Raw genomic sequence first — 27,241 nt, 5'->3', positions numbered from 1 at the left:
CCGAGAATTCAACACTAGAACTTAAAAAAACAAAACACAAGCAAACCAAAGAAACAAACTTCAAAATGGACTGCACGCCTCCCAGTAAGAGTAGCCACTGAGCCGGGCAGTGGTGACTCACGCCTTTAATCCCAGCACTCGAGAGGCAGAGGCAGGAGGATCTCTGAGTTCGAGGCCAGCCTGGTCTACAGTGCGAGCTCCAGGAAAGGCACCAAAACTACCCAGAGAAACCCTGTCTCGAAAAACAAAACACACACACACACACACACACAAAAAAAAAAAAAAAAAAAAAAAAAAAAAAAAAAGGAAAGAGTAGCCACTGAACTGGGAATGCGTTGTGAGTTGTATGCACACATAAATACATTTCTGTCTGCAGGACATGTTTGAAAGTCACTGCATTACACTGATACCATTGAGAAAGCCAAAGAAGAGAAAATAAGAAAGTTTCCCACCTATTCTAGAAGCCAACCTATGCGACACTGAGGTTCTCATTTACGAAGTTCACCTCTAGAACCAAGCAATGGGAAGCCAACAAGATGGCCCAGTAGGTACAGGAGCTTGCCACCAAGCCTAGCAACCTCAGTTTAATCCCTGGAACCCATGTGGTGGAAGGATAGAACTCTGACCTCCACATACGCTAGAACATGAGTGCATCTATACAAATACAAACAGATTTTCTTTTCTTTTTTTCTTTTTTCTTTTTTTTTTCTTTCTTTTTTTTTTTTTTTTTTTTTGGTTTTTCAAGACAGGGTTTCTCTGTGTAGCTTTGCGCTTTTCCTGGAACTCGCTTTGTAGACCAGGCTGGCCTCGAACTCACAGAGATCGGCCTGCCTCTGCCTCCCGAGTGCTGGGATTAAAGGCGTGTGCCACCACCGCCCAGCAAATAAATTTTTTTTAAGTGTAACTGAGTTACCAACAAAAAGTCACCAAAAACAAAAATCTCAAAATGTTTTACTTTATAATTTTGTGTGGGCCGTATTCCTAGATATCATGGTCATCTGCAGCCCACGAACCGTGGTTTGAACACATCTGACATAATTATTGAATGCTGGGGGAATATTTCATCCTTCCTGCTGGATCCTTCCAAGACTGAACACAGAGACCTGCTGTCAGTGCCTGAATGTGTCTCCCCAAATTCATATGTTGACGTCCACATGTCAAGACTGTATTTCAAGAAACAGCTTTTCAGGAGCAATTAAGTTAATGAGAGCATAGGGTGGGGGCCCCAACCCAACAGGACTGGCATCATATCATAAATACCAGAGATGTTCACGCACCAAGGAAAGGCCTTGGGAGGATACAGCAAGAAGGTGGTCATCTACAAACCAAGGAGGAAGGCCTTATTTAAAACAGCTCAGTTGTACCCTTGTTATGCCCAGATCACGAGGACCCCCAAAAGACCACCATGGATACCGAATCCCTCATGTAAAAGCAAAGAGCCTTTATTTCAAGCTCTGAGCTTGGTCTCTCGGTCTGTCTGACACAGCAGTGAGAGCAGAGAGCCCCAAGCTCTGGGGCAGAGTTTTTTATCATAGCAGAGTTTGGGGTGAGAGGATTTCCAGGGTTCAGGACCCTGACTGGCTGACAATTGTCTAGTTGTATCTATAAAACAAAAATAGGTGTGTGTTAGACTCAAGGACATCTGGCCACCTTATCAAATGGTTGGAATGTTTGGGATGTCAGGTACTTCCTCATCCCTGGGTGGATCCCTGAGTGGTATCAACTTAAGGCTTTTCCTGGATCTGGGTGTTGCCTACCAGTAAGCCTGTCACAGAAGCTATGTCTTGGCCCCTAAGCCTGTCATGGCTGCTGTGTGGTCAAGCTGTTTTGGGGCCCTCCACACCCTAACCATGGACTTACAGTCTCTGGAACCGAAGGAAAAAAAGCCCTATTGTTTAAGTCCCTAGTCAAGACTGTGAGGTTTTGTTACGGTAGCTGTAATAGCCTAAACTAGTAACTGTGAACTGTAACAAAGCCGGCCAGCAAAATTACACCGCTCTCTCATTCTGCAGAAAAAGACTTCTCCGTTTTCCAAGAAAATTAAAAGTCCATTGTAAAAATCAGACTTAGAGATTCAGTATTAGAAACCTAAACAAAGACCAGAAAACCAAGGAGTGATGACTCCTACGTGGGAACCAGCCGAGGCGGCCGGCTGAGGCCATTCTTGAATGCCTGGCATGTGTTAGGCACTGAGTTGGGTATACTATATCTTTAACTCACTCTATAAAAACGTCACAAGGTAGGTATTAACATTACCATTTTTCTAGACAAGAAGTAAAAAAGGAAAGAAAAAAGCCAACCCCACAGCCCATGCTTGTGACTCTGGGGGCCCAGTGTCCTGTGACATCACAGCGGATGGAAGTTCAGAGCGGCGGGCGGCAGAGGATAGTCATTCTCTCTGGCTTTCCTCTGGGGGCATCGTGAGGAAATAAAACAAGCATCTCATTGTCTACACCTTCAGCTTCTGCACGAACACAGCCATAAATAACTGGGTCTAAGCTTTGGTTTTTTAAAAAAGTAACTGTTTCTCTCTACCTAATAAACACCCAACTGCCTGCAGAGTCTCTTCCAGCCTCCCAAGTCCCAATGGACTATGAAACGGGCGCCGTGTTCCTAGTTCGGATCTGTTCCTACGAATTAACAAAAACGTTTCTCTATGTACCATACACTAACCATCTCCTGTTGAAAGCCATGTAGATGACAGGGGGCGAGAAAAGGTGTGGCAGGCAAGGGGCAGCACCCTCCTGTCCCTCGCCACTCATTTTAATGCAAAATGACACAGGCGCAAAGCATTCCTGGCACACACTGTAAATGGGGTAAACGGCTGGGGATGTAGCACGCCTGCCTGCCTAGCACACTCAGGGCCCTGGGCCCAGTCTCCAGCACCAAGCATGGTGGTGCATGCCTGTCATGCCAGCACTGGGGAAGTAGGAAGCACGAGGGTCAGAAACTCAAGGTTAGCCTCGGCTACTGTTCTGGTTTGGTTTCTGTTGCTGTGGTCAAACACTGACCAAAACAAATTCGGGGGGTGGGGTGGGGGGAAGGGTTTCTTTAGCTTACAGGTTACAGCCTATCATTCAAAGGCAGCTGAGGCAGGAACTCGAGGCAGGAACTCGAGGCAGGAACTCGAGGCAGGAACTCGAGGCAGGAACTCGAGGCAGACCCTGCCTACTGGCTTTCTACCTCTGGCTTGCTTAGTTATCTTTCTTAGACACCCCAGGCCCTCCTGCCTAGGGGTGGCACCACTCACACTAGGCTAGACCTTTCTACACCAAGGAGCAATGAAGAAAACGTCTTACGCGCATGCCCACAGGCAGCCGGTCTGATGGAGGCTAGCTAAGCCGAGCTTCCCTCTTCCCAAGTGACTCTGGGTTATGTGAAGGTGACAGATGAAGCTAACCAGGTCAGCTACATAGGGGCTTCAGGGTCAGCCTTGGCTATACATGACTTGTCTCAACAATGAAAAATGTTTTTAAAAATTTTTAAACCCTAACAAATAACAAATAGGAGGGCATGGTTGGACCAAAAGAAAAACATTTTATTTTTGGAAACCCCACATTCTGAAAGCAGACACTACCAGACCTAATCTGTAAGTCTAAAGCAATTATCCTCATGAGAACGTCATTAGATATGCTGGATTTTTCTGTTTTAAAAATAGCTCTGGACATAAATGTCTTATCCTTTTCCCTCAGAAGAAATAAATCATTAAAAAAAAATTTACAATAGGGGCTAGAGAGATGGCTCAGCGGTTAAGAACACTGGCTGTTCTTCCAGAGGACCCAGGTTCAATTCCCAGCAATAACATAGAGGCTCACAATCATCTATAATGGAATCTGATGGCTTCTTCTGTCATGCAGGCACATATGCAAATAGAGCACTCATATACACAAATAAGTAAATCCTTTAAAAATATTTACAATATGTGAAGTCAGACAAAGTCAATCTCAGGCACCCAAAGTCAAACAGATTCTTAATTTCTAATTAAAAAAAAAAAAATGACTCCATCACTGAAATAGCCCCAGACACCCCTCACAGAAGCAGGGATAGATGGGGTGGAGGAAACTGGAAGCAACCAAATAACAAACCTATCAGTAGAAACAGAGACAGAGGAGGCACAGACAACAGACAGCACACAAGCGGGGGTGGGGGGTTGGGGGGTGGGAGTAGAGGTGGAGACAGCTATCAGCAAGGAAGTCCAGACTTTCAAAAGGTAGAGGAAGGTGGTCTCAAGGCCTGCCAACAGCCAAACAGGAAACACAATCATTTCACGACAGATACACTGGATGAAAGGAATAATTGTAGGAAAAAAAGGTTGGGTGAGTTGAAAGTATAGTTAACATATACTTAAAACACTCCAGGAATCTCACCAACCTGCCACCACCTAGAGAAAGACATATAGACAATGTGTGCCCCCAAGGACATAAACAAAGTGGGGAGACTAAACAAAAGCTTTTGACCCTCCACTTTTCATGAAATAAGATGATTAGGCTGGGAGGTGGTGGCCAAGCCTTTAATCCCAGCTCTCAGAGAGGCAGAGGCAAGCAGATCTCTCTCTGAGTTCAAGGCCGTGCCAGATTAAGTTCTAGGACATCCAGATCTACCAGAGAAATATCTTGTTTCAAAAAATCCAAAGGAAAGAAGGAGAGAGGGAAGGAGGGAGGGACAAAGGAGGGAAGGAGGGAGGGAAGGAGGGAGGGAGGAAAGAAGGACGGACGGATGACTGAACACAGTTGGGGCCCAATTTCTTCATCCAATAATGGCATGAGAAGGGGTGTAGGGGTACAGGGGGAGGGGTTGTCCGACTAGGGAAGACTTATGAAGCAACAGGGTTTCTCTGTGTAGCCCTGGCTGTCCTGGAACTCACTCTGTAGACCAGGCTGACCTCGAACTCCAAGATTCTCCTGCCTCTGCCTCCAGAGTGTGTGCCACCACTGCCCGGCACAATGTCAAGTTCTTGATGCCATGAGTGGGACCAGCCAGAGCTATGAAGCAAGCAGGAAGCCTAAGACTGAGTTCAAGAGACACCAAGAGGTGCCAGTTAACTTTCATTTCAGAGACAACACACCACAGTGACAAAAAAAATAGCCAAACTTTTGAGAATATTTGAGTTTATAGGGTTGAAATATTATAACTTCTAGGATTTTCTTTAAACTCCTTCAGGGTAGAAAAAAAAATACATCTAGAGACAAAATGAAGCAAGCTAGGCAAACCCTGATCCTGATGAGGAGTCAGCAGGAGCTCATCATAGTCCTCAGGACTTTTTACTGTTGCAAAATCTCTACTGGGGGCTGGAGAAACGGCTCAGTGGTTAGGAGCACTGACTGCTCTTGCAGAGAACCTGGGTTCAGTCTCCAGCACCCACCTGGTGGCTCACAACCATCTGTTAACTCCAGATTCGGGGGATCTAATACCTCTTAAGCTCTCCAAGGGCTACTGTACACACAGGGCATACACATACACACACACATACACACACACACACACACACACACACACACACACACCCCTAAGGAATATAAATTCAGAAGTAAAATCAGGATCAGAAAATGGTAGAGAAGTATGTGTATATATATGTATGCATGTATGTATGTATGGAGACAAATGAGCTCCATGTTTAAATATGGGTTTCATCCCTAAAGTATTTCATAACGTTTACGGAAATATTCCAAAACAAGAAAAAATTCCAAACATTTCAGGTAAGTGGTCTTCAGCCTGTAGTTTTTAAAGCAAGGTCATTGCCAGCCCCAAGTAATTCAGATAAATTAGATGTTGTTCTCAACCTTCCTAATGCTGCGGCTCTTTAACACAGTTCATGTTGTGGTGACCCCAACCATAAAACGATTTTCATTTCTACCTCATAAGTGTAGTTTGGCTGCTATGAATAGTAATGCACATATCTGTGTTTTCTGATGCTCTTAGGTGACCCATGTGAAAGGGTCATTTGACCCCCAAGGGGGTCGAAGCCCACATGCTGAGAACCACTGTATTAGATGCTCACTTGTGGCAGAGAAGCCGGAGAAACAGCCACTTAGCTGAGCCATCTGGGACCTCACTGACACTAGTGGGAGACACACACCCCCACACCCCCCCACACACACAGTAGAACTCACCCACCAGTGTGAGTCTCATAAAAAGAGGGGAAAGAGCCCTCAGGGTGGCACACAGTTCAAGGTGGTCACAGCAATTGCTCCCATTATGCCCCTTTCTGATCACTAAGGTGTTATCTAAAAGTTACCAGGATTATCTTTCTGTGACCCTCACGTCTCAGCATCTCTTCATCTATTAAAAGAAGAGAACTCACTCAGATAGCTGTGAAGCACCCCCTCCAGGTGATCTCTATCGACAAGTTAATCTAACCGGAAGTCAGGCAACCTTTGCTTTTAGGATTCCATTTTTAATTTGCTTTTCTTTCTTTGTTCTCCTTATATGGCCCAGGCTGGTCTCAAATTCATGGGATCAAATGATCCTCTTGCCTCAGTGTCTTGAATAACTGGGACTACAGGCATGTACCAACACCTTCAACTCCAAAAAGAACTCACTTTTAGCTTCAAAACATACTGGATCTAAAAGTTGGTCATAGCATTCCCTTGCTTTTAAAACACCTACCAGCAACACACATCACAAAAGGAAGAATACATTCTTTCAAAGAAAAATTGTACATAAGCAAAATTACTTTTAAAAAAAAACATCAACAACCTAATGACAGTCCATGACAAGGGAACAAACATTAATTGGCACCCCTCTTCCACTTCTAAAGGTGAACCCCCTGTGGAAAATTCCAGCCGGCGTGTTGTTCCAAGGAAATGCCGAGCTACTGAAAACAAGTGTAACAACCCTGACCTCGAGTGTAAACCCAGAAAGTTCACACTTTCCTCCTGCCGGGCTGCCTCCCAGATGTTCCTTGAAGCACCCCGTGAGTCCTCTGCCTGGAGAAAACAAGCTGGCACGTGCTTTGCCACCTTGGCATGAAGTTCAGGAAGACACTAATCTGGCCCACCCGGGAACACTTCCTCCCCTTCATAAAACCCACTCGGCAGAGACAAAGCAAACAGTGAGGCGGAGCACAGGAAAGCAAAGCACCAGCCACAGTCAAGGGCACGGATACGAGTCCGTGCGTCAGAAAGAACACTCGGAACGCACACTCTGTCAGAGCCTCCAGCCAAGCTGCCTGCTGGCACCCCGGCACCTGGCGTGACCCTGGCAAGTGACCAGTTTCCTGCCCTCCAAACCAGGGTGTGCTGCCTTCTCAAGTGCTGCTGAGAGGAGTGAAGGGGGGACAATAAAGGGGCTTAAGGGAGAGGATTCGCTCCTACGGCTCCTAACTTTTAAAAACACGCACCACATTTTGATTAGCAAATGTTTCGCACTTTCCCTTTCGTGATCTTTGACGTTTCCAAAAGGATGCCCGTTTTCATTTTCCAAATCTAAACCATTAACTAAGTGGTCCTCAAAATACAGCAGCCCCTCTGTGTCTGCAGGGGGCTGGATCCAGGGCCTCCCCAAAGACTCCAGAGTCCAGGGCTGCTCAAATTCCTTATCTAAGATGGTGTAGCATTTGCAGGGTTACTTCCACACTGCTCCCAAATACCTTAAGTCATCTCTAGATTCCTCACACTGCTCAATAAAAAGCAAATGACACAGAATTCTCATGGCACATTTGTTTATGGAACACCAAGAAGTCTATATGTGTCCAGGACAGATGGAAGGGGTTTTTGCTGTTGCTCTGTTTTGTTGTTTTTTGTTTGTTTGCTCCATGTTGGTTGGATCTGCAGGTATGGAACCTGCAGCCATTAAGGCCCAGTGCCCACACATCCTCTCCCAGTGAGCACGCTTCTGCTCACCCAGCTGTGCATCCAGACCCTACCTGCCCATTCTGCACAGGCCCATGGGAAGCATGCTCCCTGCTTCTTCATTTCATTCATTCCCAGGGAGCAGACCTTGCAAGCAAGGGGGAGACTGCACTTACAGAGCTAGGAACTCCTCGGGCCAGTGCAAGTCCAAATGAACGTCTTGGAAGACGGGAGCATTATTGAAAGTCTTTCTGTACAAAGCCTAAGATGCTCCTGAGAAGAGCACTGTGGCCACCTCTCACTAGGAGGATGTCTTCTTCCAGAACTAGGAAAGACACTCCCCACCAGGCCTTAGCTGACAATAAAAGGTGTTAAGTTATTGCATAAGCAATTTGATTCTTGAAAACTGATTCTAACCAGATCAACTCAGAGCCCTGCAGCTCTTCCCTATTTTTTTTTTAATTTGCTTCCTAGAAATCAAATGCAGACAACAAACAATCCACCCAGTGTTCAGAGCGGTGGTGATGAATAAGATGTGCAAGGCAGCAATGTTGCAATAGCACTGAGGACTACTGAAAGTTACCAGGACGTGCCACCATGTGGGAATAAGAGCAGCCGGTACAGAGGACAGCATGGCCTGGATGGCCTAGACTTCTCAAGTGCAGGCCAGGACACTGCAGTGACAGGGGCACCCCATTCTTACAGGGAGGACCCCAAAGCTTGCCACGGCATAGGCATCCATTCAGCAAGGTCCAGACCCGCTAACTCAGTGGTTCTCAACCTGTGGGTTGCAAACCCCTCAGGGGATGTCAAATATCAGATATTTCGCAGGGGGTGATATTGTGGTTCATAACAGTCACAAAATTACAGTTATAAAGTAGCAACGAAAATAATCTTATGGTTGGGGGGTCACCATAACATGAGGAACTGTATTAAAGGGTCACAGCGTTAGGAAGGTTGAGAACCACTGCTCTAACCTGTCCCTCTCCACCTGCTTAGAGGTTGGCTTCTGGTATTCTGCCCTCCTCAGTCCCTGCCTCCTGCCGTTATTGTACTCATGTGCCAACTATTAGATGTCTAACTCCCAAAAGACAGCTGCTATACACGGGATTACCATCCAGCCTTAAAAAAAAAAAAAAAACAAAACGGAAATTCTGACACGTGTTGACATGAACGAAGCCAGGAGACATTACAAGCCAGTCACAAAAGGACGGATCGTGCACAGTTCCACCAATGAGATGCGAGGAGAATTCAGAGACAGACAATAGAACAGGGGTGTCCAGAGGCATGGAGTGAGGAGGTGCAAAAGGGATTGTCCCATCTGGGCGGTGCTTCAGCTTGGAACAAGGACAGGCCTGAAGGATCAGTGGTGGTCACCACAAGCTGTGCAACCCAAGTATACTTTCTAAACTCAGCCCAGGTGGGACTGCAGCTCGGTGGTGCGATGCTGACTGAGCATGTGCCAGCTCCTGGGTTAGCTCCCCTGCTCCCACCAAAAGAAAAGGTTATGATAACCAACTCCGCTACCAATATTTTCCAGCATTATTTTTTTCTCTAGCGTAGACCGTGCATCTACAGCCGCATGCATGCTAGGCAAGGGTTACATACCGAGTTACATGCCCAGCCCTTTATCAAGTTTGGGATTTTTTTCCTTCCCAACAATTACTGACCCTCTTTCCCGCTTCTACTCTCCCCAATCTTTTAGAAGGAGTGTGTGGCCCAATGAGAGTTTCTGACTTTGTATTTTGAGGCAGGAATCTACCTACATTGCCCAGACAGGCCTTGAACTTGCAATCCTCCTGCCTCAACTCCTGAAAAGCTGAGATTACAGGCCTGTGCCACCAGGCCCAGCAAAATATTTTCTCAAGAACCGTGATTTCTGTCTTCTGAGTTCTACCCGTTTAACGAGGAGACTCACCACATGCCCCAGACTACCTGGGTCCTCGTGTCTTAAAGAGTTTCTATTGCTGTGGCAAACGCCATGACCAAAAGCAAGTTGGGAAAGAAAGGGTTTATTTCGATTCATTTCCAGATAGCAATTCATCATGGAGGGAGTCAGGTGAGGAACTCAAAACAGGGCAGGAACCTCAAGGCGTGAACTGAAGCAAAGGCCATGGAGGAACACTGCTTACTGGCTTGCTCCACATGGCTTGCTCCACAACTTTCTTATAGAATTCAGAACCACCAGGCCAGGGGTGGCCCCACCCATAATGGGCTGGGCTTTCTCACATTAATCACTAATTAAGAAAATACCCTACAGCCCGATCTTATGGGGGCTTTTTTTTTTCTCAATCGGGGCTCCCTCCTTTCTGATGACTCTAGCTTGTGTCAAGTTGTTATAAAACTAGCCAGCACACCTGGCTGATCAGAAAGGGCCCAAGAGTCATTTGAAATTACTCCTCAACTTACGGTAGGGCTGCAACCAACTAAGCTTGTGTGAGTCGGAAATGCACTTCCCACACTGATCCGCTGAGCGAGCCTGGCCTGCCTTCCATGTGCCCGGTACACTTCCATCAGCCTGTGAGGACCGGGCAAATGCACGTGCCTCAGCATCCCTTAGGGAAGTAAACAGCGGAACTGCTGTCAGGCTGTGCTTCTGTACAATCTGAAGACAAGACAGACCTGTTGTCTATGCTCTGGATATCCAGGGCCACATGAACCCGAATCACCTTGCAGGGGAGCCTGAGTCCCCTTCTTCCCAACTCACCCACCCCGCGGTGACTTACAAAGATTTGAAAGTGACATACTCGGTATTGTCTTGGGCATTGGAAGGCCGGCGACCAGAAAGACTCTCAGAGCTAGCATATCCATGAGGGAGGCAGAAAAGAAACAAGAAAATGCCAGTGGTAGAGGGCTATGGAATGCAGGGAAGCAGGGGACAGCTGTCAGGGGATATCTGAGCTCTGACCTGGAGGGCTGGGCCCATTTCCCTGTCCACAACTTCTCCAAAAACTCAGCATCTCTCTAGCAATACCTGACTATCTCCTTAGCCACAGAAGCTGGCTGTTCATACAAAGTCTTAGGGTGGTTTGGTCCACGCTGTTAGAATGGTAACCGCATCCTGTCTGTCTAGAATCATGGTTATGTTCAGATCTGCTGCCCAGTAAAATAACTGACCCATGAGACAATCTACCCATCTCCTTTCACCCGGCCTCAAAAGAGAAAATGAACTCTCCAAGGTTTTGCTCAGCCTTGCCCGTCCACCACGCAATAGTCAAACTTCAGTGAAGATCTGGATTGTTCTTGCAGATTGCTCTTCCTGGTTGAACACAGACACTTCCTACAGCTTTCTTCTTCACCAGGGGCCCCAAACCATGGGCAGACACCTTCCTCAATGCTCAGGTCACAATGCAGTATGAGTGAATAACAGCGTGTACGATGCCCACGTGACTGTGAATAGAGACCTCAGTGTCTCCATTGACCTCACAGGTCCAAGCCTGAATGTACCCCCACTTCTCAAGAAAAATACACTGAAAAGGTAAGTATTGTTTTTTTGGGGGCGCCTTCTGCTGGCAGGATGACAGCAGAAAGGGATACTTCTGCAAACCCAGCCTGTGTCAAGTCCAAGGCACAAATCCAGCCAGATGCAAACTGCGGGGAAACCCATTCCGGACCAACAGGAAGAGTGAGACCAGGACCTGCTGCTCAGGACAGCTGCCCTGGCGTGGCGGGGAGTCAGAGGAACTGCAGAAAGCAGAGGCTGGGAATTTGGAAATACACAGCGTAAGAGGCACATGCATGCATCCCTTCAGGGTTTCTCTAGCCATCCCAGCCCACTTCTTCCCTGTACCAGTCTTTCCCATACGGCTGTGCGCACCTCCCATGGCCCTGTTTAGCTGGGTGGAGGGAGACCACATTTGACACGTTCTCCACAGAATCCCCCACATCAGGAAGCTGCCTGGTGTGTGGAAGGATCCAGACACTTTGGATGAATAGAAAAATCTGGGGTGGTGGGGGCGGGGCAGGCATGGAAAAATGTTCTAAAAATTTTAAAAGATTGCTTTGGAAAGTACTGAAAAATCAGGAGCAAGTAACATCTGCTGAAGAACTAGATGAAGAAACCGAGCTACAGCCACGGGGCTGAATGTCTGCAGATAGTAAGAGCTGTATCATGCAGCTGCATTTTCAAAGGGTGTGGACTCACAGAAACAGCAGGGATCCGGGGTGACTCCTATCCAGCTTCTGGGAGTGCTCTGAAGCCAATATAGTATAAAGGGACAGAAACCCCATTGTTCACACCCAAGGCTTCAAATCCAGAGGGCGGCCAATTCTTTTGTTTGAGGTAGAGTGCACCCGGGATAGCTGTGAAGAATGACGGGGATGCTACCACTTCACTCCCATATCGAGTCTAGCCAATGCCAGTCTTCCTGGTTCTACTCCCATAGCCCAAGCACGAAGTCCCAGCATGCTAATGTCCACAGAACATCTGAGGTGGTGTGTAGTGGGTAGCCATTCCAACCTTGATCTGGAACTTCCAACCCCCATTGAGGCTTCGGTAACTGTCACACCTACAAGGCGGGGCCAAGAGAGGACCTTGAAGACCTGAGATCTGGATGTGCTGCTTCTCTTGAGATCTGGATGCGCCGCTTCTCTTGATTCCTGGACCCTGGATGCTAGGTTCTCCAGAGAACACCGCCAGACTGCGCTGCGTCTTTCCCAGACCCTGCAACCTACCTATCCCTTCATTTGTAAGTTACCCCACAAAATAAACCTCCCTTTTAACTACGTGGAGTGGCCTAAATAATTTCACCAATAGTGGTGGTGGCCCCAGGATGAGTGAGATGAGGAGTAGCACCACCCTGGACAGACAGATGAGGACAAATGGCTCCAGGCATGGAGACAGAAGGAAACGGAACACCCCGGGAAGAAAAGGAGACATTTCACAAACGCCATGCTCCCAGGAACAAAGCAAGAACACAACCTCTCAGAGGAGGCGAAGAAGTAGAAAAGAAAAGAGATTGAGACACTGAACTACAAATCAAAACCTGACCCCAAAACACTAATAAATAAGTTAAAAGCAAGGTACAGAATATACTGCTGAAAACGGAATTATGAACTCAAGAATTATGAAGTGAATGGAGAGAACAGACTTAACAAGATAAAGACAAACAGAAATGAAACACCAACAATAGCTAACCAACAGAAAGTGTCTTTATAGAGAATGATACAATAAATGCCAGGGGAAAAGAATTTTAAAACAAAACTCATGCACAGAATTACAGGGAACATTTCCTGTGATGATTAAAGAAATCATTGTGCTGATTGCCAAGAGCATGGTACGTTTAAAAAAAATGGCTAACCCACTGAGCTTAGGGGAATAACAGAGTCTAATCAAATCATTCTAGCCCAATGATAAAAGCAGTGCTGCATGTTTGAAAAGCATATAATCCACAAGTAGAGAGCAGGTAATGAGACAAGCAGACATCTGTGTCGTCTCATCAGACACCAGAAGACCCTGAAGACCACAGCCACCAAGTCTGTAGTATGGCCGATGACTATATTTGGACTTGGTACCCCAAATCCAAAGGCCAAAAGCAGACGTCTGCAAATGTAGAAACCTTCAGAGAACAAGATATCCATGATACATTACTCAGGTAAAAATAGGAATCCAGCTAGCTAAGCAATGAACAAAACAAAACAGAGAAAAACCAAACAGGTTTGGTGGCGCACACCTTTAATCCCAGCACTTGGGGGACGAAGGCAAGCTGATCTCTGTGAGCTCAAGGTCAGCCTGGTCTACAGAGAGTTCCAGGTCAGCCAGGACTATTTAGTGAAACTCTAGTCCAGTGGTTCTCAACCTTCCTACTGCTGTGACCCTTTAACACAGTTCCTCATGTTGTAGGGACCCCCAACCATACAATTATTTTTGTTGCTACTTCATAACTGTAATTTTGCTACTGTTATGAATAGTAATGTTTTATAGTAATCTATGTTTTCTGATGGTCTTAGGTGACCCCTGTGAAAGGGTGACTCAACCCCCAAAAGTTGAGAACTCTTGCTCTAATCCCCAAAAGAATAAAAGAAATGAACGAAAATGGAGGTTCCAGGTTGGGAAAAGTCATACCTGACTGTTGAGTATTAAATCGGCATAAAGAACTGAGACAAACAATAACAGGAAATACAGGAGCCAGGGAGAGAGATAGCTCTGTGGATAAAGTACTGGCCGCACAACCATGAGGACTTGAGTTCAGATCACCAGCATCCACGTGAAGGCTAGGTACCATAGCACTTCAACCTCAGAGCTAGAATCCAGCAGAGATGGACAGATCCTTAGGGCTTGCTGGCCAGGCAGTCTAAACTAGTCAGAGAGCTCCAGGTTCAGTGAGAGATCAAGTCTCAAAAGAAGATGGTAGAGAAGACATCTGATATCAACCTCTGGCTTTCGTTCACACTGCACAAAGACCCACACCCACACTTACATACACAAGTCAAAAAATAATAACGGAAAATAGTGTCGCAGGTCTGAAATGAGATTGTCATATCAACCGCTCGTTAATGAGGGATGGGGAAACAGAACAGAAAATACCCTGGCACTCTCGTCCCATAAGGTGACAGAGAATATTGTCAGAATTAAACACTGTTTTTCAAACACTGCAACTCTAACTTCATACCGCTAAACAAAGTCCTTGGCCTTAACCTGACATGAACCTTTTAGAAAAAATAATCTCTAGTGTTAAACATTTGAAGTTTTGTTCCTCTTTAGTTTCTTTCTATTGAAACTAACTAAATGTAACACTTTCATTATAAAGCAGCATCGTCAGATAAGTCGGCTAAATTACACATATCCATCTTTGTAACCATCCTGTATCCACCTTTCTAACCACCCTTGTCGACCCACTAGAAAGCTGATCAGAAAGATGTCCACCTGGTATAACTAGAAGGTATTTAGGACGGCTAGAGTTTGAGGCAACAGGTATCTTATTAGTATTGTTGAAAGGTGATTTCTTTATAAATCATTTTTTGAATTGGAACGATCTGTCCTAGTTATAAAAGAAAATGGCAGACAAGGGCCTGCCCAGATGTTAACAGTGGTTAGGATGGGATGGTGGATGGGAATGAGAAGTGTCTTCAAACTTCTGCTTTTTCCAAGGGAAAAGTCCAGTGTGGCTGGTGAACAGGGACAATGAGCAAAGTTTACCATACCCAATGCAAGGCTAAATACACCACTGCCATGGGCACACAGAGACCGAAGATAAACACTGAGTCCAGCATTCAATGAAAGGGTCTTGGGTGATAGTTTCCCAATTTTAAAATAGGAACATATTCGTAAATTCCCTCAGCAATGTTCTTTTTTTGTCACCCCTTGTGTGAAACAAGGAGTGAACATTATCCAAATCAGATACAGCCCGCAGACTCAGTCTTCCTGTCACTACAGTGGGCGTACACACCCGGGCACACACTTAAGTCAGAAGCAAGATTAAAAAAAAAAATGGCTCAGTTCATCTGGAGCGATAGTAGTGCACTGAGACATCACTCAAAGCTTGGCATGCCCAAACTCTCAGCATTTACGTACTATGATGGTTAAAGTGAGATAGAGACATGGAGGACAAGGGAAAAAACAAACAAAACGAATATGGAAAACAGGAGGAGGTGGATGAAAAGAAGCAGGTGCAGGTGAAGAGGAGGAAGGTGGAGGAGGAAGGTGGAGAAAGGGAAGGAGAGAACCGTGAAAGGGCTCCAGAGGCGTTACCTCTCAAACGTCACTGACATGCAGACACTCGCGTGCTTCGACGGTAAGGTTTGGAACATTCCAACCGGAACAAAACTCACCAGTGGCTATGGCCCAGTAAATGTCTGATCCATTCAGTAACTCACCACATGCTATGGGAGAATAAACCTGGGACCCGGGAACTTGAAGCAGGATCCGAAACGGAGCAACGCGGGCACTGGAATCCAGTACCGCATCCAGAGCACCCACGAGGCGACCTGAAAGGGAGGCAGAAGAAAGGGTACTTGTGAGTCCTGGGCAGACCAGGCCAGGCAGCCGGTGCACATCCTCCCGCCCCCATGCATGGGAGCTGTGGTGGTTTGAACAAGAATGGTCCTGTTCTTAGCATGGTTTCTATGGCTGTGATGAAACACCATGACCAAAGCAACCTGCGGAGGAAAGGGGTTATTCAGCCACCACAGATCATCACCAAAGGAAGTCAGGACAGGAACTCAAACAGGGCAGGGACCTGGAGGCAGGAGCTGATGCAGAGGCCACGGAGGGGTGCTGCTTACTGGCTTGCTCTTTCAACGTGAACTCTCCTGGTCTCTCACAGGCTAAGCCTCAGCTGCTCTCCATAACTCCTTCATGCCTTCAGCAGTATCACCTGGGTGACTCTTATACTACCGAGTTCAGCTGCCAGCACAAGGTCCAACCTTTGCCGCCTCTGGAATGCAGCTTCAGTGTGCTGACTCTGAGGACACACTTCCCAGAAGATGTCACCGCAGTGACACCATGCTCTTCTTAATCACCGCTGACTTCTCAGCTCCAGCTGACCAGCATCCACTGTCCCAGCAGAGCAAAGGTTTCACTCTAGTGGTTCTGGTCTCTCACTCATCACAGCCCATTCTTCAGCTCCAGCTGACCAGACAGCACAGATTCTTCACACAAATGGCCTGGTAGAGTCTTTGCTTCCCTCTGAAACTTCACAAGCCAGGTCCCCATCCTCTGCATTTCTCTCAACCTTCTTATCTTCCAAGCTCCCACAGAACAGCTCACCAAGCTCTGAACACCCAGTGGCCCTTCTCACTAAAGTTCAGAAGTCCTTCCTGGCAGCAGCCTTTCTGCCTCCTGCTTGCAGATGTGGGCTCTCGGCTACTGCTCCAGCACCACAGCTGCCTGCCTGGTGCCATGCTCCCTACCCTGACGGCCATGGACTCTAGCCCCTGGAACTATCGGCCCGCAATAAACTCTTCTATTAGCTGCCTTGGTCATGGTGTCCTACCACAATAAAAGAGTAACTAAGACAGGGGCAGTCACAGGCAAGGAGCCTCGGGTTACATTCCCCGATTCTCACAAATGACTGCCTCTCCCACTGCCCAACATCTGGAGTTTACAGGCATCAGCTTGGCAACCAGACCAGGGTAACAGTGTCCCTCAAGTCAGATTTTCTGATTCAGATCTGGCTATGTGACTTAAAGTTGCTTGAACTTCTGGTGTAGCTGCTCTCCTTATTTGAAAACCAGAGTAACCACAGTACACTACCTTGTAAAAGTAACTGAGAGAATTACATGGTTAGCATGTCTGTTACCTGAAGTGCTGCCTGGAACATAAAAGGCACTGTGTTAAGTATTGTTCCCCTTACTACTTCACCATGAGCCTCATCCCAAATACTGGATGTTACCTCATCTACTCCAGAAATATGCGGTGAGAAAATCTATCAAGACCTTCACAGATTGTGAGGCACGTGCACGTGTGCACACACACACACATAGATATGTGATATACATGCTGTGCATATGTGATATACATAATAAACACATATGTGTGGTATACATGTGTGATATACATGCTGTGCATATATGTATGGTATTCATATATACATATATGTAATGTTTGTTATATGCATATATTGTGATAAACATGGTGTACATACATGATACACATGACATGCATGATACATGTGTGATATGCATAATATACAAATATATGATATACATATTATATACACATATGATGTGCATCTATATTATATATATGGTATATGTGTATATGTATGTATGTATATACACACACATATATACGTGTGTGTGTGTGTGTGTGTGTGTGTGTGTGTGTGTGTGTGTGTGAGATGCAAAAGGATTGGCTTTCTGCTGTGATGGACATGCCCTGAGCTGAAGGCAGACAACTGCATCTGCTCCCACCAAATGGTATATTTCCACATGGGAACAAGCCTAGGGAAACTTTTTTTTTAAAGGAAACAGATTGTAAATTACTTGCTTTATTATTATAAGAGATGATAAATTCTTCTCAGAGTCTCTTTTTTTTGTGTGAGCTATGTATATATCCATTCATAGAGTATGTTTCCAATATTATCTTCAGTCCAGTGTATCTCAAGATTGATTTACCACTTAAAATCACCTACCGCCCGTGAGCTATATAGGATTATAAAGTTTAACTCCTTACTGACTACATCAACCCACTTCACATCTGGCTCAGCAGCACAACCCATGGTCAAGCACCACTCATGACCTTGGGCCTGACTGGAAGCAAGACAGCTTGCTTCGCCGTGTGGAATGTGGGAGTAACCAAAAAGGAGGCATGGTTTCTAAGTAGCCGGAGTAATTCTGCCAATACAGTATTGTACCCAGTATCCCATGAGGATTGTTCCTATCCAGCGGACAATTTAAATTCAAAATTCCAATTCTGTAGATCAACTTACATCATTATAGAGGGAAAAAACACCGATCCCAACTCTTAGATGTGGAGATCCATCTGTACTACCCTTTTCTGTAACAGGTTCAGTTCAGGGTCATGTGATGTATTGAGCCACTTTCTGTGGCATCTTTTAAATTAAAATAAAAATTTGCTATAAAAGCCAGGTGTAGTGGTGCATGCCTTTAATCCCAGCACTTGGGAGGCAGAAGCAGGCACATCTCTGAGTATGAGACCAGACTGGTCTACATGGTGAGTTTCAGGACAGCCAGAGTTACACACTGGGACCCTGTCTCAAAAAAAAAAAAAAAAAAAAACAAAAAGACAAAAAAAAAAACCACCACCAAATATATATATGACTATGGGTATGCACACAGATGTGTGCACAGGTACACATATATTTATATAATATGTGCACATATATTTTTGTACAAATGTATATATGCATTTAACATTTCCATTTGTACTCATATATACAACTGACATTTAGAAAACTGGGCTTTATACCCGTACCTCTCTCTTATTACAATCTATTCCTATAGTATTCTTTCCACAAAATTTGCAACTACATCAAACACAACACTGAGAAAATCCTTTTGAACAAGCTCAGTCTAGCGCCCAACTTACCATCTTCCTGCCTCAGCCTTCTGAGTGAGGATTACAGACATGCCACACCAAGCCTGGCTTTCATGACTCTTAACATGTTTACTTAGCAATCAATCCTGTTGCAACCAAGGTAACCTCCGTGGCAGATACCCTCCTCACCTATCCAGGCTCCAGCTGTCTTACAATCGCCTTGTTCTGCCCCCACCTAACAACTTCCTCTGGGAGAAGGATAAAGGGCACAATACTGTACTGGCAGAATTACTCTGGCTACTTAGAAACCATGCCTCCTTTTTGGTTGCTCCCCCATTCCACATGGCCAAGCAAGCTGTCTGATGGAATAGGGCCTCTCCGGATAGGAGGTCCAATCAGCAGCTGTTAGGCAGGAGGGCTAAAGGTGTGTTTGTAAAAGACTTCTGCGATGACTCATTTCTCTAGCAAAGATGGGATGGAATAGAGAGGCTGAGGAAAATTACAAAGGAGCTAAATGCCCCATCCACCCAACCCACATACATCCTTGGCACTTCCAAGTTTCATAGAGAGCCCATTCATAGTTTGATTGGCAGTGCTGGGGATTAAATCCAGTACTTTGTACTCTGGAGGCAAGCACTTACCACCCAGCTATCACCCCAGCCTCCTGGGGGACTCAGGGAACCATGGAAACGAGGGTGGAGGAGAGGTGTGTAGCACCTCAGAAAAGCAGGGATTGTTTGACTGGAAAGGGGTTATTTCCCTCTGTAAGATTCAGGTGCTTTTGAAAGGTCAAGATGTCTTACATAAACCAGCCCCCTTCAACTCGTGGGAAGGTGGGGAAGGCTGTGTGCAGAAAGCCACGAGGGGACTTCCACTCCCCACTCAACCATGCGGAGCCGGGAAGTCATCCCATCCATGAAAGAAAAAAACTGAGCAGCCTAAGAAGTGGGGACTTTTCAAACTCAGCTCACCAGAGAGCTGAGGTCATAGGTCAAACCACAATCACCAAATTCTAGAGACAACCAGGAGAAGCCAGAGTCACAGGTGGGGCAGATTTCCCTGGTGAAGCCATTAACCGCAGGAACAACTGAACAGTGACGCTGGAAAATTGTTGCACGTAGACTGAGCACGTGAAAGGGAACCCCAAGACTACAGTTAAGGGACCCCTCTGACCTGCATGTGCTTTAACATCAGATCCCCCACCAAAAAGTGCAGAGTAACACCATGCAATGTCCTCCTCGAAGTATCCTTATCAAAAACCCAGACTTCCATGGAGGAGTAGCCAGAGCCTTACCCAAGCTAGAGAAGAGCACTGTTCAGGTCCTACATTTCCCCAGGCTTTTCTGTCCTCAAAGGCAGAGCCGAGTGACCAAGAAACACTTGTAAAGGTCACTGACATATCACGACTGAGGTTTACCCGTGTGATCACAGAATCAGCTCCCCAAAGCTCCCAGTACAGTGGTGCTGGATGAGAAGGAAGAGCACCAAGACTCACGCTATCTGAAAAGTCCTTACAAGAGCCCGAAGATGAAAGGGTATCAGCATGAGCACCTCCGAGGAATGTGAAAGCCCTGGTGTCTACAGCTATAGCCAACCTTGAACCATGCTCCGATCCAGCCAGAGGACTGACTGCTCCTTCAGATCCTAGTACCCGGACGCAGTGTGCCTGGCTTCCACACAGTGTCTGTTGGTAGGCAACAAGGAAACAGTCTCAGGGATAAAGCACCATCAGTGAGATGCAGAAATGATACCCACCATGCTGTTAACAGACAAGGGGTTTGTAATGTTCACACGTAACAGGTTAAAAGCCCTTCTAACAGAAAGAGAAGGAAGGAAATTTAAATGGAGCGAGAGCCTCAAGAACGAACCGAAAAGCCAACCTGCAAACCCCCACCCAGACAGACAGATTATCCTTCCGAACTCAAAGAACCGTACAGAGCAGCAGCACATGCCTGGAATCCAGCACAGCGGTGGGGACACAAGCTCACATGAAAGCAAATGCTGCCCGCCCTCAAATCTACACCCAGGAAACCATCCTTGAGAGCACTGCATGGTAGCACTTGGCAGTAATCCAGCACTTGGGATCAGAAAGGAGGACACAACCTGAGGGCCAGCCTGGAACACATAGCAAGATCTGTCTAGAAAACAGTAATACTATTAAACATTTTTTTAAATCCTGGAGAGGGCTAGAGAGATGGATCAGCAGTTTAAAAGGCAGTGATGCTCTTCCAGAGTTCAGTTCCCAGCACCCACCTGGAGGCTCACAACCATCTCTAACTCCAGTCCCAGGGGATCTGACGCCCTCTTCTGGCCTCTGAGAGCACTGCACACATGTGGTGCACTTACATACATGCAGGCAAAACACATTAAAACACATTAAAATGTATTTTATGGCAAAACCATAAAATACATTTTTTTTTAATATCCCAAAAGAGAAATGCTGCCTTCAAACAAAACTCAGGAAGTTGATTCCTACCTGACCAACCCACAAGATTTCTTCAGGGAGAGACAGAAACCTGTGGGTCGAAAAACTAGACTTTGTCCGAGAGAAGCAGCTGGTGAGAAACAGGCAAACGGGCCCACACAAAGCATTCAGTTAAAATCAGAAAAGGGGTTTTAAATAGTGCACTTATAATAACGGTCAGTTAAACAAATGCTAGAAATCACATCCACCACATCAGCTTATGACTTTGCACAGCTTGGGTCTAAATTACACCACCAACTAAAAGTGATTTTTTTTTCAGAGTCTATTTTTTAAATGACAAATCCCATTCTCTAAGAAACTCACATTAAGACTCACATTAGATAAGGTTCAAAGTAAGCAAATAGTACCACCCAATTTTATTTTATTTTTCTTTTAAGATAGGGTCTCCAGGGCTCAGGGGAACCCTTCAGAAGAGGAAGGATTGTAGGAGCCAGAGGGCTCCAGGACACAAGAACACAGCCCACAGAATCAAGTAAGCAGGGCTCATAGAGACAGACATGGCAGTCATGGAGCCTGCATGGGTCTGCACAAGGTCCTTTGTATAGGTGCTGTGGTTGCTGAGCTTGGGGTTTTTATGGGACTCCTAGTAGTGGAAGCAGGGGCTGGTTCTGACTCTTTTGCCTGCTCTTGGGACCCTTTTCCTCCTACTGTGTCGCCTCATCCAGCCTTGATATGAGGGCTTGTGCCTAGTCTTATTGTATCTTATTATGCCATGTTCAGCTGATATCCCTGGGAGACCTGCTCTTTTCTGAAGGGACAAAGAAGAACAGTGGATCTGGGGGAGAGGGGAGGTGGAAGGGGTTGGAAGGAGTGGAGGGAGGGGAAGCTGCAGTCAGAATTATTATATGAGAAAAGAATAAATAAAAAGAAGAGGGGAAAGAAAGATAGGGTTTCCTGTGGCCCAGGTTGGCCTCAGACGCACTGTATTGCCCGAGCTGACCTTAAACCCCCAATTCTCTTCTCTCCACTTCCCAAGTGTTTAGGATTTGGGCTGTGTTAATGTTTACTAATGTGCTATGTACAATAAGCAAGACATGTTCACCAACAGGAACATGGATGAAAAAAATATAGTACATACACAAAATGGGAATTTTATTCAGCCATAAAAATCAATTTATGACGTTACGTGTTTTTGGTCTAAATTGATTTCAAAAGCCATACAGAACAAAATCTTACCATTTACAGGATAATGGAGGACACCTGAGATCATTCAGCAAACTAAGCCAGTCTCAGAAAGATAAACATGATGATTTTTCTCTCATATGCCAAATCTAAATTTGTGTGTGTGTGTGTGTGTGTGTGTGTGTGTGTGTGTGTGTGTGTGTGTGTGTAGAAGAGGTTTCTATTTGAGAAAAAGGATGGGAAGGAGGAGGAGGCAAGGGAGGATAAACAGAGCAAACCCGGTAAAAGTACACAATATACTTGTACAAAAATAACAACAAAAACATCACACCAACTGTACAATGAATATATACAAATACAAAATTTTAGTAAATAAATTTTTAAAAGAAGTTCCAATTTTTAAATACCAGGTTCAGGAAGGTAAGTGGATCAGGAGATACTAGACTCACACCAGTTAAAATAGAGTAGCTGTGTCAATTTTAGGCAAAACAGATTTCATAAGAGGAAACACCATCAGGGTTAAAGAGAGGCATTATGTAACGCTAAAGGTTTCTGCAGGACTGGACACCAGTCGTTAACACGAATGTACCTAAGTGGACATCTAAATACTTTTGACCAGAGTGGTAAACTATGGGAAAAACAGATGAGTGCAGTATCCTAGTTGGAGACTTCGATATATCTTCTAGTAACTGGCAGAACAAGCATGCAGAAAACCAGTGAGTCCACATTTACCCTAAACAAATCAATGAACTCTAATCTGTTTACAGAATCCTTCATCAGCACCAGACAGGGCATCTCAAGTTCACAATGACATGTACCAAGGAGGACCTAAAACAAATCCTATCCGAAAGGAATAGAGATCACACAGGTGCACCCTTAGATCAGAAGCCAAGAACAAAAAGCAACCTGGGAAATTCCCCCAAATTTAGAAATTAAACAACTTCAAATCACACAGGTCAAATTAAAACCCTCAAAAGAATTTCTAAAGTATTTTAACCACATGGAAGTGAGGTTTCCCAAATTAGACAAAATGTGTAGGGTAGGCAAAAGCATTGCTTAATGGGGAAATTACAACATCAAGTACAAAAGTTAGGACAGTACAAAGACCTGGAATCAATAACCTAAGCCCGTACATTAGAAAACCAAAGAAATCTGACCCTAATGCAAAAGAAAAATCAAAGCGGAAATCCATAAAAGCTAAAAGATAGAGAAGAAAATAACACTATAAGATCAATAAAAATTGGCAAAGCCCTACCTAGAGTAACCAGGGAAAGAAGAAGAAATAACAAGTTACCAATACTAGACAGGGAGGGAAGGCGGGGGATGTAGTGTCTGCCCAGCATGATAAAAGCCTGGGCTCTGAGCCCCCAGCATGGCATAAATTGGGTGTGGGACTGCAAACCTATAATCCCAGAGCTCCATAGGTAGAGGAGGATCAGAAGTCCTGGGTCATCCTTGGCTAAGGAGGTGTTCAAGCAGCCCAAGATGCTCAGATCCTCCTGGGAGGGAGGGATTAGAGTTAATACCCAAAGATATTAACTATAAGGAGATACTGTAAATAGTTCTATGCCTCTAAATTCAGTAAGTTAGACAAAATGGCACAATCTTTTAAGGAAACGAACTATCAAAACTCATAAGGAGTAATGAATCATTTGAACAGACCCTTATCTATTATTAAAGAAATTTAATCAATATTAATAGCCTGATAAATCACCCGGCCCAAATGTGTTCACCAAAAAATACCATTAAACCTTAAGGGGCAATGATAACATTCCCCACAATCTCCTTCAGAAAACACTTGTCTAGTGCATTCTACTTACGATAGTGAAACTTGCATTCCTGAAACAACCAAATTGATAAAAAGAAAGCTACCATATCACTTTTGCAAAAAGTCATCAACAAAATATTAGCAAAAAGAATCCAACATTGAATAACATTAAACTCCATGGGCAATTGTGACTCACTCAGGAGACAAGGGTAATATATTAGAAAAAAAATAACATATCAAGGAAAAATTCTTGTGTCCATTGCTACAGGAAAAGTATATGAAAAAAATCTAACTTACTTGTGATTAATTAAAACAAAACCCAAGCACCAAGGAGTTGAGAATTTCTATCATTTGGAAATCTCTCTCAGCTACAAACAGAGGGCACTTGAGTTATCATAATTAATGGTAAGAAACTGAACACTTGCCTACTACAGTAAGGCTGTTTTCTCACATCACTCCCACTTCACATCATACTGAAAGTCCTAGCCGACACAGCAAGACAAAAAAAGGAAATAAAATGTGTACAGACAGGGAAGAGAGAAATAAAACTTGGTTCACAGATGATATGTTTGTTCAACAAAACAAAAATCTTAAGGAACTAATAACCAACAAGTTATTGCAAGACACCATGGCACCCTATGATAACAAATGCTTTCCTGTGTGCTAGGAATGAATGCTAGACTCCGAAGAAAAACAAAACAAGTCACTATGGACAACAGGAAAAGGGACTTTTGTCAGGCACAAGATTGACTAACATGCATAGATGTACATGCATAAAACTACAAAATGCTGAGGAAGGAAAGCAAAGAAAATGTAGATGGAAGACTCTGAGCTATTGGGGTGGTGTGGAGTCATCTGTAGATTCAAGTCAACATGAGTAAAAATCCAAGCATCCTACTTTATAAATACTGACAACTGATTGTAGCATTTGAAGGAAAAAGCAAGCACACCTACAAGAGCCAACAAGCTCTTGAGAACAGATTTAAGATGATTCAAAGTTGTACTGCAGAGCTATGCTGGTCAAGTACTTACACAGGCCAGGGGGAGAGACCAGCCCCTCACAGATGCAATCAATAATCCATCCAATCTTTGACAAGGAAGCAAGTCAACTTAGTGGGAAAAGTGTTTTGTTTTGTGTTTTTTTTCAGCAGCTGGTGCTTAACTGAAAGAATTAACTTAGACAAAAGACTTTACATCAATTACAAAAATTAACTCAATAGCCTACTAGAGTCTGAAGTATGAAGTGTAAGCCAGAGACGTCCCAGAAGAGAAAACACAGAACACCTGGATGGCCTCGAGTGTGACCAGTCCTCACTGGTTTTTAAGAAACAGAAATTAACTGTACAAGGGATGTGGGACCCACCTCATTGAAGTGGGTGAGGAGAACTATATTCACGTATACCTGGACGTAAATGGAGTCTAAAAGAAGAAACACAAAGAAACACACACATGTATGTATCTCATGGGGTATAGGTTAACAACCCCAGTACTACTACACGTAGCTATTATAGCATCAAGGGAAAGACCAGCAGAGAGCGAGCGAGCCCTGGTCCACACCAAGTGGGAGTTTCCAGGGAGGAAAAAAGAGGCGGAAGGATCCACATGGAAGAAGTTGACTGACTAGGGATACAAACGGCTACCATGATGGTGAGACTTGACAAAGGAATGCCCATGTAGCCAACTGTACAGCACCATTTCTGGACATAACTCCAAGGACATTTCTAACTATTTCTGGACACAATGCCAAGGATATTTCTAGAAGAAACTTGCTGTGGGATGTCTTTCTGTATGCTGTGAATATGTGTGGCTCCCATCGGATAATATAAATAAAGCTGCATTGGCCTAGGGCAGGGCGGGATAAGGTTAGGCGGTACATTCAAACGGAAGACAGAGATGAGGGGTGGAGTCAGGCGGACGCTGTGACCCACTGCCACGAGAAGCAAGATGTGAGAGAACAGGTAATGCCATGAAGCCACGTGGCGAAACATAGATGAACAGAAATGGGTTAAGTTTATAAGAGCTGGCTAGCAAGAAGCTTGAGCCATAGGCCATACAGTTTGTAATTAACATAAGCCTCTGAGTAGTTATTTTGTAAGCGGCTGCAGGACCACAGGTGGGAGAGATTTGCCCCAATGGTGGGGCCGAGCAGGACACAGAGGAACTTCCCTCTACAGAAACTGGTGTTTCAATCGATAGATTAAGTAAAGAAGATCCACCCTGAACCTAGGAGGACATCATCCAATTGGATCAAAGGGGCAGAAGAAAAGTGAATTCTGTCTTTTCTCAAGCTAGGCCACCTTCTTCCTCTTGCTCTCAAACTCCTTAGCTAGAGAGGCTCCAACCTTCAGACTCTGAGACTTACTTCAATGGCACCTCACCCCAGGCTCTCAGTTACGTCACCCACTTCTGTAGTTTTACAACGTATAGATGACCTGTCCTGGGAATTCTCAGTCTTCACAATTGCATGAGTCCCATAACAAACATTTGCATACATCGCTCCCCATGGAAACAAAGGTTTTCATCAAGGCAGATCAGAATCCATGGATCCTTACTACGTACCCGTTTATAAGCAAGTCTATCATGCAAAGAAGCAAGGCCAGCCATCAACATGGCCCTACCTCTACAGGAAAACAGTGGCAGTGGTGTCGTAAGAGCCTCAGGCAGGTCCTCCAGGAGAGAGCCAGAGAGATGGCTCAGCAGTTAGGAGTAGGCACTGCTCTAGAAGAGGACCTGAGTTCAGTTCCCAACATCCACACCAGGCAGCCCACTCACCCTATATATAACTCTAGCACCAGAGGATACAACACCTTCCTCTGGCCACCTCCAACAGCTCCACTCCCACGAACATGTGTGAACACATGCATGCGCACACACGCAAACACACATAACTAAAAATAAAAAGACGGCAGGGGCAAGTTTGTCACCTTAAGAGGTTACTTCCTCTGAAGTCCTTCCAGGAGGACAGGATGTGTAAATGAAAGACAGTGACACTGATGGTCTTGATGCTACATAATCCTAGGCCAAGCAGTATGTTAGTGTGTCAGTTTACCAAAAAACAAACAAGCAAAAAACTTGAAAGTGTATATATACACATATGTATACATACATATATACACACATATGTATATATATTTCCT

General features: G+C 45.0%; 1 protein-coding gene across 2 annotated transcripts in view; it reads right to left on the bottom strand.

Annotated features, from left to right (window-relative positions):
- Nucleotides 1-27,241, bottom strand: part of Tbc1d8 (TBC1 domain family member 8) — a 110,064-nt gene that overhangs the window by 40,472 nt on the left and 42,351 nt on the right. For both annotated transcript variants that reach the window (XM_059281298.1, XM_059281297.1), the window contains exon 2: nt 15,606-15,716. In XM_059281298.1, the coding sequence (XP_059137281.1) occupies nt 15,606-15,716 (111 nt within the window). The remainder of the gene's footprint in view (nt 1-15,605; nt 15,717-27,241) is intronic.

Source organism: Peromyscus eremicus, chromosome 16_21 (genome assembly GCF_949786415.1).
Source record: "Peromyscus eremicus chromosome 16_21, PerEre_H2_v1, whole genome shotgun sequence".
In the NCBI taxonomy this organism is placed as follows: Eukaryota; Metazoa; Chordata; class Mammalia; order Rodentia; family Cricetidae; genus Peromyscus; species Peromyscus eremicus.
The sequence above is the reverse complement of the archived record's forward strand: the minus strand, read 5'-3'. Positions and strand labels throughout refer to the sequence as shown.